At 44.0% G+C, this 12,878-nt stretch overlaps 1 protein-coding gene across 3 annotated transcripts in view; it reads left to right on the top strand.

Moving 5' to 3' along the window:
* Nucleotides 1-2,679: 2,679 nt before the first annotated feature.
* bcl11bb (BCL11 transcription factor B b) overlaps nucleotides 2,680-12,878 on the top strand; it is a 28,293-nt gene continuing 18,094 nt past the window's right edge. The window contains exons 1-3 of one of the 3 annotated variants that reach the window (XM_072362398.1): nucleotides 2,680-3,112; nucleotides 3,237-3,549; nucleotides 10,839-11,222. In XM_072362398.1, the coding sequence (XP_072218499.1) occupies nucleotides 3,486-3,549; nucleotides 10,839-11,222 (448 nt within the window). In that variant the 5' untranslated portion in view covers nucleotides 2,680-3,112; nucleotides 3,237-3,485. Of the gene's footprint in view, nucleotides 3,550-10,838; nucleotides 11,223-12,878 lie in introns of all 3 variants that reach the window. The other 2 variants (XM_072362397.1, XR_011907195.1) reach the window with 2 other exon arrangements.

Genomic DNA, 12,878 nt, shown 5'->3' with positions numbered 1-12,878 from the left:
ATAAAAAGGATCCTTTCTGAACATGCAGTTATGACCAGCTCTGCGTGCGAATCCCCATCATGTGTGTCTTATTTAAATGCAGCACTATGTGTAGTAAGAGCAGACCAACATCTTGTAACATCTTGTGCCCTCTCTGTCTCCCTCCTGGTCTCACTTCTGAGAAAAGCCAGCATTGAATCATTTACTCCGGCCACATTAAAATTTGGAATCTGCATGCATTATATATTCACCCCTGCTCGGACAAATCCTCTTAACTGTGGGAGAAATTGCCAGGATAGGTCCTGTAGAAAAGTAAGAGCCTTGTCTAGTTGTATTGCCTGTAGCAAGGAAGCATCTCAATCTGTCACTCAAGTCCACGCACACACTCACGCCAAGCGCAGTAAATCAGCTTATGAATAATATATATTTATACTGTCTTTATTAATATTAAACATTGCATAATGAAGCAGCGACTATAAGCAAATCCCACAGCAATATTCACATTACCACAAGCTCTCCTGGAGTGGACCTTTCATTGTTTATGTCAGCCCTGTCACGTTGTGGTTACTCACATCAAAATTGTTGCTTTGAAGGGCTTCTACATTTAACCTCAGCAGCATAGAAGTCCTTCTTTGTTCTTATAACTCGTATCCTATGCACTGTCCGTCATATCTGATAGCCTAATTTAAGACACTCTATTAATACATTTTTTTTGTTTTCATTATAGAGTTTGCAGATGGGGGTGATATGAAAAATAAAAAGGGATGCTATGAAGGATGTGACCCAGAATCAAAGCCAATTAAGCTGGATGTACTCTTGTCCACTCATGTGCAAGAGCTACACTTTCAAACTTTGTCACTGGGCTCGTTTTTATGCTTTAACATAAATTATGAGTGTGCAGAAGCTGCTTAAACCCAGCAGATTTTTGCTAAAGAGACTGAATATCAACATAATGTCTCATGTTAGTTGGGCAAAACTTTCGTTTCAGCACATCTCGGGTGCAGATGTTGCCCTGCGGTGCGTTCAGGTCATCTCCTATTTACGACACTTACCACGAGAGACGCATGTCTCCTAGAGGCAACTTTAGACTTAAAACCTTTCCTGTGTCCACAACCATGGTATGTTGGCCCTGTGCAACTCATCTTAAACTGCTTTTGCCCGGAGCCTGCAGATACAAGCTATAATGGCTATGTTGATGTATTATTGAGAAACCCAAGGGTAGGGGATCAAGGACCTGCTTGCAGCCAGAGATGGCAAAGGAAGAGCGTGTGAACACAGGATGATGTTTTCCTTCAGCATCCAGTATGTCCGCGACTGCTGTTGCCCCCCCATCCACCCACCACCACCACCAATGCCCAACAGGGGCAGGAAGAAGAAGACTTTTCATGTAATATCACACGATGAATTTATGCGCTCCAGTCAAAGCGAAATGCTCGACAACACACTTGGCCGATCTGTGGCGTTTTTCCATGTGGCATCTGTGAGGTTATGTCTGCTTGAGCCAGAGCTGAGATGACATTTCATTTATATAAATAATTACTGTCCTGAAAGTCCCCTAGGCCTGCCCTGAAGCAATCAAACTTCTAATGCTCTTAAAATTGCCCGGCATGTTTTATTAATGGCGGGCTGTAAAATGTGCTGCTATAGCTGCGCACTTCTCTGCTGATCCACCAGGAAACGGTGTCAGCTTTAAATGGCCATAAGAGGCTTTTATTTTTATTCAACAAAGTATTTCAACCAAATTACAGCATAGCGCAGGTTTGAATTGTATGGTAAGGTTTAGCTGCGCTGCCAGTACAAAGCACTTATCTGTAGGCTTCCAAATGAACACAGCGAAGTGTGTGCGTGGAATGATTGCCCATTAAGGCCATTAATTGCCTCTGAGTGAACCTGATCTGCTCTACTAAGGACTCTTTCGGACTCTGAATTGTATAGATGGCGATTTAAGGAGGCTTCATTCTGCAAGGATAAGGTATGTTAATGCTTGTTAAGGTGTCACTCCCCCTCTACAGCTTGGTTATGTCCCCTGACTGTGCCAACAGAGGGTACTGTTGCCTCACAACACGCTTAAATGACCCCAACAACAAACCTGCAGCATGCCGTTTCCCTTCCTGTGATACCATGTGTGGGATATGTGTGCTGTCCATTTATACTGATTATATGCACAATCGGTTCAGTGACCGTAATAATCAGAAAGTAAAGGTGTCCAACTGGATCTCACTGGCTCAACAATCAGGGTTTGGGTTAGGGTTCGTGCAGAGTCAGTTTGTACCTAATTGTGAAATTTCTGCCGATATTATATGAAAGGGTGAAAGTCGGGAAACTGGTTGAAGTAAGAAAGCAGCGAAAGAAAATAAGCCGTTTCCCGTTCTTTTGGAGGGCTTGAATGATGACAGAGGGTTGAATTTTTTTGTGGTAACTTGACACGGCATCAAAAGCTAGACAGCATGACTTGAACTAAGTAACCGCTGATTGCTCGTCGTGTGGAGCTCATCTGTCGGTGAGCTTGTTGCCCCTGGTGTCCGTGCGCTGACCCCCGCGCTTCTGTGTCTGACTCGCAAGTGGCACGGACGCACTTGAACCTGAATCCCCTTCTCACATCTTGGAGGCATGTCCAAGCTCGCACACGGGCTTCGTATAGTCTGCTCGCGCGCGCGCACATACACACATGCGATCGATCCCGAACAGGGCATCTTTCATCGCGTGAGTCAACAAGAAGTAGCCTCAACACCGGAGGAAACTGGGAAGCATTGGACCTCAGCTTGCTGGAAGAAAAGGAGGAGGTGTCTCGTCCGCCCGCCTGGTCTATCTCTGTCTCTCTCCCCCTCTCTCTCTCTGTTTGTGTGTGTGTGTCTCTCTCACTCTCTCTCTCTCAATCAACGAGGCTACTGCCACCAGAGCCAAGAGTTGCCGTTTCGCGCACTGATGCCAAAACGCGCAGGAGGAGTCAGTGCCAAAGGGTCATTTTAGCGCACCACCGCTGAGATGGAAGGACTGTAGGAACACCCTAGAGTAACCAGCAGCTGTTTAACCCCAGATACTATAACCATTTCGTTAAAATCAAGAAAAACAGCTAAACAGGAGCGAGTATCAATCATTGCTTACTTCAGCTGTCATCAGGGTCACTGCAGAGGTGGGCAGTCCAGGATTTTTATCTCCCAAAAGCTCATTCCAACATTTTTTTTTTACTTAACCTGCGCACGTCGCAGCTCAGCGGCCGCTTCCTAAAAACTACACTTTGGCTTCCTCCGATCCAGGTGTTGCTTCCTCTCGAGACGCCGCAGGACATCGTGCACAAAGTGGTCTTCCGTCCTTGTTGCGCTTCTGTCTGAGTCTTTCTCCTCCCGAACGCGCGTCAAACTTACAGCTGAAGACTGTTGACAGTAGAGGGGGATAAGATTGGAGGGGGAGAGCTGGTAACCTGCGATCCAGAGGGGACCGACATCACGGTCCAAGCCGACTCCAAGTGCCGTTCACCGGGCGATGCCAGAGTAAATGCCGGGGCAATGTCCCGCCGCAAGCAGGTGAACCCGCAGCACTTATCGTTGACGCACAGGGAGACAGTACCAGGTGAGTTTAATTCCTCAGACGGATCACTTCCAATCCACTTACTTTGTTTCTTTTTTTCCTTAACTTTAATTTAAAGACAGTTATTATTTAATATTTTCTGGACAAATAAAAACGTGTTTTCTAAAAATGGGATGCAACTACTGACAAACGTTTTTAGGTCGTGACAATACGCCGCAGAGGTCAGACGATTACAGACAATAACCAAATAAACTGCATGTGATACCAGCATTCCAGGTGCAAACTTTTCCCCTTAATTTGAGCCACTTGCACGTTTGTTTCAAAATGAATCAACACAACAGAGGGATTTTTGGCAGCTTCGTGGGACTTTACTACAAGAGGTGATGGGGGTGTCTGGCTTGAGAGCGTGTGTGTAAGAGTGTGTTTTGCAAGCAAGTGCGCACGTGCGTTTGACGTGTAATCCAGCATTTCATCACAGCGCTATTCTTTTTGTGGCACTCTGTGCACTGATATGTTCTTTTTTTGGCACTTCATAAATTTTCAAATACATTTATATATCATTCTTTTATTTTGTGAATTAACACAGGGTTGTTTACATTTGAATTAGTCTCACAATGTTTGTTTTCTTAAATCATCTCGTTTATTTATTTTTCTCCTTCTCTTACTCCGTCACACACACTGAAAATCTCACTTTTATTTCATTTTTTTTTAAATGTTTTAATTTGTTTTCACACACATAAAGGCCCACTACTATTTTAATCTAACATTTTAGGAATGGAACTTAAATGAAACCGGGGAAAATGAAAATAGTTTTTCTCTGCAAACACACACACACACACACACACACACACATACACACACAAAGTAAGATTAATCCGAACTTTTATTCATCCTTTATTTGAAAAAAAAAAAGAGGTTCGCAAGTTGTTTGAAGCTCTCCAGAGCTGCGACTCAAAAGAAAAAGAAAAGAAAAATTGCGATTAAATTACGCAGACATAATCTGCAGCAGGATTTTTTGTGGGGGATTTGATTAAAAAGTCGCATAATCCAATTTCAAATCAATTATATCAATCTAACCTTCATCTCTCAGGGTTCCTCGGTGCCTAAATCCAATTTCATAGAGGCCTAATCTGGGTAATTCATTGCAGAAGTTCGTGATGTAATCTTTGGCCAGCGTGTTTTTTTTTTGTTGTTTTTTTTTGGTGTGTGTTGAAAACGGTGGGGTGCATCCAACCTCGCCGACACATTTAGCATCGACACTTATCGTTTTATTCCTTTGACTTTGACTTTCCTCGGTGGCTTCCCTCTGTTGAGTTTTCCTTTGAAATAATCATGCCGTCATTTTAAACGAGAAGAGTCATCTGAAAACCACATGTTGGCTTTTACATTTAAAATGCTGTTAATTGCTAACTAAGAGAGCAGGGAGCACATTTAGCTCTTTGAAGGCACCCAGTGTGAATATTGATCCGTTTGCTCAGTCAGTTGATTAAGGTAAAGTCCAGGCAATCTTCCATTATCAATTTTACATTAGACTAAAACAGCAGTTTAATCTCAGAGATGTGTGTGTGTGTGTGTTCAACATTTTCCTGCATGAGATATCTCAGATAACAGCGTTTGACATCTAATTCTTTGTCTTTCCTGAACTTGACACATTTGAATGAACTCTTTAACAGTCTGGCTGTTTGACACCTTTTTTTTGTTGTGTGGAACAGTTACACAAAACCTCAGAGCACCTGCTGTTCAGTTAGCAAATTCTCAACCCTGAACCTGTGGTGCTGAAAGTACATACTGACACAACTGCACTGATAATCCGTTGTCACAGATCATCTTTAATTCTCTTTGTTCGAGCCGAGGCGAATATCCCCAGGATTCATCTGCTCTTGCCTGAAGCTGTTCATGACTGCTCTCTGAGATCTTTTTAATCATCCCTGACCTGCAGTCAGAGACTTGCAAGAGTCTAAGCAGCAGCTCGGTGTCTGTAAATGGTAATAAATGCCCGATGCTCGGCTCAATCATGTCAGAGTCTGTGCTTTGCTTAAACGGACATCTGAGAAAGTGAAGTAGGATGCTGAAAAGCTGGGCAGTTTCGAGGGCCTGAATCTCGTCCTACCTGTTCTTTCACATGATACACACTCTGCTGCTTGTTTAGCTGTGGCCTCAGGCAGTGACAATGACCCGAGATGCACAAGTTCATGATTAAGGAGGGACTGGACCTGCGGATATCATATTTTCTGTTTTTTTTTTTTTTGTTAAGATCCCCAAACTGGACTTTGAATTTTTTAGGGAAAAAAACCCCAACCACAACTAAACAAAAAGTAAGACCTGAAAACAATGCGTAAGAGTGTGTGTGTGTGTGTGTGTGTGCAGAGGTGCACTTCTATTTGCATAATGTTTACCAGGCGTCAAGGATATCTTAATAATGGTACCACAGCAGTAGCTGTGACGGATGGAAGGCTTTTAGTGTAGCTATCATTCAGCAGCTGGAGGCAGCATGCTGCTGTGGGCTGTTTTCTTAAGATGGGTGGGTCTGGAGAGGACCAGGATCACACTTAAGGCTGTTGGGAAAGTAAATTGTAATGTGACTGAGTTGATGCATAATGAGCACTTTTCAGTGTTTGAACTACAGAAATAGAGAACCAGTACTGGCTGTGTTTTAAATATTTGTATAATAGTTCAATATTAAGTAATTGGTAAGTCACGTTGGCTCCACGGTCGAACATTTGTAGGATCAGCTGTCAAACTCAGTCACAAGGTGTGTCTTTCCACGAAAAAATAATGTGATGTTTCTTCAGGGTGCCAGCATGTATCAACCACATGTCAGAACAGGGGATATTTGGTGTAACTGAATGCAGCCCTGTGCCCTGTAGCCATGGGCCTATAGGTCACGCTCTACTTGGGAGTACTCAAAACCTGAATATCAGCATATTTTCTGTAGAAGGCTATGAGCTGGAAATCAACTCACCCTGCCAGACATCTACTGTAGCGATGTACGGCTGCAGTGAACGCACTCAGAGCACAAGTATGCACCACAGAATCCAGCAGCACACAAACACACACACACAGATTCAGCATTAGCTGTGAAACTGCACAAGTCACACTCAAAATGCATGACTGCATGCAAAGTGTGTTCGTCCACCCTCAAACGAATCTCATCCCACAAGCTGTTTTGTCTGCGTTAATCTGACCTTTAGTTTATGGTTGTTTCTTTGTTTTCCAGTACTCTTAAACGGGGGAACATCCCTGTAGGCTTTTCTAGGCTCAGTGATTCAGCTAGCAGTCACGTCTACGGGAATGTGAGACTTGTCCTACAGATATTCACAAATCAACGTGGAGAGACTGGGATCCTCAGTCCCCTTCATTCAGAGGCATGTTCGCAGTCTCTATCGGGGTCGTTGCAGAGAATCTTTTACTGGATCCATCCACGGAAACGCCTCACAATAACTGTTTACTCTCAAAATTGGAATGCTACTTGTGAAACAGTCAGTGTTTTCTTCTTTATTCACTCCATATGGCTGTCAAATGACAGAGAGAAACCCACCGTATGCAACTGCAACATCGCAGTTAATATTCACACACATTGTGGTAACCGGATGATAATCTCACAGGAGATGACTGGCGAGCGATTTACGATTTAGTGCTCTCAAATTCTCTATCTATATTTCAATATTATTGAGCACAATCGATGAGTTTTGCAATGCTGTAAAGCGTCTTTTTTATTATTATATCTCAGAAATAGTTGAGATTTGATTTATATCTCCACATGTCATGCCTCATAGGTTGCAAGACATTTATTGTGATTTAGTGACAAGTCACAGTCAGCTGCAGAGCCGTATTTTGCTCACTTTCAGGCTGATAATCGAAGATTTATGATAAGGAATAGGACTGCTACAGATTAAATGGTGATAAGATAATTAAACACACAGGCCTGGTTTTACACAACGCACACTGTTGCAGCTCTATTTGGCAATCGCTGCTGAGAAGAAGGGATAGGCTAAGTGAGGCCGCTTGTTGTTTGAATTTTTGATTGCAACCATCTGCAATTTTGCCGGTGTCATTTATTTTCAATGGCAGCGTGAATCTCTCCCGACTTTCCCAGTGGAGTTTACTCATGAGCTTGAGTGTGCATGTGTTTTTTGAGCTGCGCAAATGGAAAGGAGGGGGAAAACAAAGAAAGGGAGACAGGTCTGAACCATTAGAGTATGGTTGACTGTCATTTGAGTGCCCGTGGCCCTCGCTGCAGCTGGTATTAAAGTGCTGTGTGAGGTCAGGACGCAGACGTCAACGGAAAATAGTTTCATGCTCTCTGTCTAACGCTGCTGTGGAGCATTTCATCAAATAAAAATTCAATAAAGAGAAATGTCTCACATCCAGAAAAATTGAATACATTTTCCTGGATTCTCAGTCTACTTTTGGGGAAAATTCCTCTTAACCTCAGGCATAAAGACACAAGAAAGGAGTTGTCAGATCTATAAGAGAATAATATTTAGAGATTTCTGGCACTTACTGGAGAATTTTAGGTCGGAACACACGGCTGGAGGCCGGAGGTCGGTATGTTTCACCTGGCCACCACTGAGAAAAACACTCACGAGGATGTTTGATCCAGTGTATCCTATACCTGCAGTATAATTAACGGTTTAATCACAATGCAGCTGTAATCAAAGTGCATGAGAAGGATTTTAGATTTTGCACTTAAAAATATCAAAGCTACAAATGAATCACTTCCATGCCTCTAACAGCAGCATTTCTTTATTAAGTGCTTTCTGCCCAATGTCTTTTTTTATTCTTTACCTTTTTACATACATGGAAATACTGGTGAAAGAGGCCCATTGTCTTGAGCTGCATTTCCCATCTGGTACACATTGTGCAGCAGCAGCAGGAGCAGAGTGACTGACTGACTCTCTCCTCATCAAACTGATAGGGGGTGCTCTAAGGCTGCCTGACTTTACTCACACTTGATGAGGCAGAGTAGCAGGACTGTCATTTGAGTGAACATAGCACCGTGTGTGAAAAAGACAACAGACCAAGAGAGAGGAATAAAAGTATGTGTGGTATCGTGTTAGACAGCTGGGTTTCATTGCTATCATCACGTCTTCTCGGCCGATGGCATATTTGACAGCGCGTCAGCTATGCTCCTTTACCTATCAAGCACGTTCCTCTCACATTGGAGTTTATACGGGGGGAATTAGACGCTGTCTGTCACCATGAAAGGCTACATTAGTGTGTTATTCTTTTGCCAGTTTGTTTCCATTTCAGAATGTTTGTGTCCGAGGTTGATTTTCTTTTTCTTTTTTCCTGTAAGTATTCCACGGTCGGTTCCTTCTTGCACAAGTGTTTTTTTTTAAATTTTTTTTTTTTTTTTTACATCTTTTAAAATTTCTCTCACAGGTGAGCCTCGGGAGAGATGAGAAAGCAGGTTTCAGAGAGGGTGCGGTTTTGAGATGTCCGACTGCTATTCCAGTGCATGTCACAGTGCCAATTCCTACTAATTAACTGCCTTTTGCCCCAAGGCCATGTTACTCAACCATAGGTTAACAAACAGGCCTCATTTTATCTGTCTCTTAGTCAGTGACAGCAAAGTTCAAGTTCCCAGGTGTCTGTCAGCTCACTGACTTGATGTTGTCTTTTTTTTCTTATGCCACCTGTTTTGTTACCAAAGTCAGAAATGGGAGTGGAAAGCTATTCTGTAGGCTGGAGTCCTGCTTACATGCATGGCACACACACACACAAATCTCTCATGTGTATGGTTTCTTGGGTTTGTTTGAGCACTCTGGAGCGTTTTTCATGTGTATTATGGTCACAAGCTGTGAACTTTAGGTAAATATGCATTTGTGCTCCGTCTTTGCTGCCACAGATTATGAGATGGAAATTATTTGGCAGGCATCCATGAACCCATCACCATTTAGAGAAAAGATTTGGCATCAGATCATAACTCCAGGACAAATTGAGAGGACTCTAACTTGTCAGCGACTGCATATGTGGGTGGATGGTTGATTAGGATTTATTGCGATTTCTAGTCGCAAAGAAATATTCAAAAAGGTAAAACTGGGTTAAAAAGAAAAGAAAAAAAAGACAGCCAAAACAGTTGCAACTGGGAGTTTAGAAAAGCAATGCCTCCCTGACGGTTTCAGATGGATGATAAGAGAGTTTAGGATCCCTGCTCTGATAACTGCACAAGCGCACACAAATGAGAGCGCAGCCTCTTTTGTCTAATCTTCGCAATTATTAGGGTGTCATGTTTGGAGGAAGAGAGACGGGAGAGGCAAGAAGGAGGAGATGGGGGTGGGGATGCGGGCGATGGAAGTGGAGAAGCAGCAGAGACAGACATGCGCTGCTATGCCTCTCTCACAGGCATCAACACCTCTCCCTGGGCACCCACTCGCTCAGACGTCCCTCAGAGTCTCTGGAGCTTCAGGTTTCCTCTGGGCTCTTAAGAAGAGGACACATTTTCATACTGGTACATCAGGGTAGTGTTTAAAAAAAGGAGGTCATCCATGAGGGATTTACGTTAAGCTGAGGGACAGAGTCGATGCCATAGGGGAGGAAGGAGGGAAAAATGTGTAATGGTTATTAATGACCGTGTCGGATCTGTGAAGAATGAGATTTACTCTCTTAACAGGACCCGGGTTTGGCTTTATAGATTTTCTGTCTGTGGAGAATACGCTCTTCAGACTCACCTGAGTCCTGATCCATTCATGCACACATACTGTTTTCCCTTACATATGTTTCCTTCCTGCCTCTCTTTTTCTACACAAACATGAACACACACACACACACACACGCACGCCCACACACACACACCCACACACACACACAGATGCTGGTGGATGTGGCCTCCGTTACGCTACACTTTGTTCTGCACAAGCTGGGGCTCCCACGTGGTGAAGGCAGCCGTCTAGCTGTGACAGCTCAGTGCAGCAAAGGCCCCTTACCGGAAACCCAGACTGCACTGTGAGATGAATAGCTTCCTGGCCACACAAACAAAAACACACAGGCAGATACACAGGCAGATACACATGCAGACACACACCAACGCGTAATGTAAGTGTTGGGTCCCACCCACGCAGATCTCTCACAGATAAACTGCGCAGGTGTTTGTCGAGGCAATGTAGCTTTACAGCGCTGCTGTTTCATGCCATGAAAGTGACACACTTGTGAACATAATAATCACCTTGTGGGATCGGGAGGGGCGGCTTTTATTAGGTAATGGTCACAGGAATAACTTAACCTTGCTGGGTGTCTCTCCTTGCCTGTGAATCTATCTCCTGGTGTTTTTCTTCTTTTTTTTTTAAATAATCCCTGATTGACACCTTTTGTCTCTCCTACCTCTGCAGCAGAGGCCAATCATGACTCAGGGGCAGGATCTCCATCTCTGGAGCCGTCCACCCCCAGCCCGAGGAGAGTGGGACCCGGAGAGCATGACCTATTGACCTGCGGCCAGTGCCAGACCAACTTCCCTCTCGGTGATATCCTGGTTTTCATAGAGCACAAGCGCCGTCTGTGCAGAGGGCTCGGCGGCGGGCCGGGGTCCTTCTCCAAGCCCGGGGAGGCTGGTGGGATCATGGGCATCCCCATCTCACCCAGGGCCAGGTCACTGGAGCTGGGAAGAGGGTCCATTCCAGTGGAGGTGGGCATCCAAGTGACCCCCGGAGGAGAGGAGAATGAAGAGAGGAGGCTGACGCCGGCCAAGGGGATCTGTCCCAAACAGGAGCGAGGAGGTACAACTTCAACACACTGTGCTGTGCAGATAGGAGAAGCCTCTCCACAGTTTTGAAGAAAGTGTTATTGTATTGTCGTCTGTATTGAAGCAAATAGGTTCACTTGCACACACTCAGACATGCATCCACAGGCATTGACACATCTCTCACCTGTCCAAAACAGATAGCTCTCTTTAAAGAATCCCAGCTGTTTTTTATTTTGACAGTGGCCTTCAGGAGGGATTAATGTATCCTGAGATGATTTTATTAGAGTGACTGAGAGCTGCACTGTGTGCTCCTATTCTGCTCTATTCCACGTAAAAAACATCACACAAACACAAAAAAAAGCACACTCACAGGCCTGAAGGACTTCTTCAGCTGTAACCAATCGTGAAAAGCGAGGAAGAAGGTGATAGAGGAGCCGGCTCCAGAGTGTGTGTGTGTGTTTTCTCTCTTTTTTTTGTAGCTTGTGTTCGTGCACATCACGTGTCCTCTGTGCATTTGTAAAAATCCTGCAGCATCTGAAGAGGTTAAGAAAGCTGATTAAAATTCATCTGCGTGCATGGTGAGGAGAAGGGGATTAATAAAGTGGCAAGGCCGTTCATCTGGATAGGAGGAAAAGGGTGGGGGGGGTTGTTGGGTGGGCAAGGCCCGAAGACCGTAAGCACTACTGGGACACCAATTCAAAGTTATCAGAGGAGACAGCCACCATGGCCCCAAGAGCTGGGAAGGCTATCCTGGATTATGCAGGGGGGTTTGGTTAGAGAAGGGAACATAGCTGCATCATAAAAGTTACCATCCAGATTAACATGCAAGATTATACGGTTAACACAGAAACTGGCCACCATTGCATGGTCAGATCTAAGCTTTAAACGTGAGGCTTTTGTGGGTTTTTTTTCTCTTTGTGAAACACATCCATCAGACTGGCAGACTTATGTTAAATTGTGACAGATTCACACTTTTGATGGACATATAAGAGTTGTGATGTTAGTCAAATTATTGCGTGAACGTTATTAGATACTTGCCTTGGCACATCCAAATTCACTCTGTGGTCATACTTTTTTTTTTTTTTCAAATATTAACCTATATTTACACGTAAAAATGTGGAGTCATGCAGACGTCATGGCAACAGGCGGTGCCTGCTCGGCTTCACGGCATTTCCCTTTGTCCTGTTAGAGTGGGTAAAATCCCCAGAGTGCAAGCAGAGTACAGCAGATGATGGCCCTGATGGAGGCCTGATTTGATTTGCCATGTAGAACAGAGGCATTTTAAACATTTTTTCCACTACCTCTGTTGTGTGCCTTTGATCACTTCTGTAGGACACTTTCTTCTTTTAGAAAAAGTACAAGAATTTTTACTCGAAGCATGAGGCCCTGCCCAAGCTTGAAAGAAGTCAGCATACCTGAGGCTTTAAAAAAAAACAACTTGGTGAGATCTCAAGGACCCAGTATCACTTTTTAAATGTACCGGTTTCAACAAACTTTTTCAAACGTTGGAAAAACAACACTTGATCAGCCTCCTTCACTCTCAAGGCTCTGTTGTTTCGTTTTTGTTTCTGGATTCCAGGAGGCCATGCTGGCGTGTGAGATGTTGCAAAAGGTCTCGCAAAAGTTATGGATTTGAACATTTTGTTCACTTCAGTGCTAAAGCTGGTGAAGACACTGTTTTCGTGTGTGG

The sequence above is a fragment of the Leuresthes tenuis genome, unplaced genomic scaffold (assembly GCF_036924035.1).
Source record: "Leuresthes tenuis unplaced genomic scaffold, fLeuTen1.0.hap1 SCAF_13, whole genome shotgun sequence".
Classification (NCBI taxonomy): domain Eukaryota; kingdom Metazoa; phylum Chordata; class Actinopteri; order Atheriniformes; family Atherinopsidae; genus Leuresthes; species Leuresthes tenuis.
The sequence above is the reverse complement of the archived record's forward strand: the minus strand, read 5'-3'. Positions and strand labels throughout refer to the sequence as shown.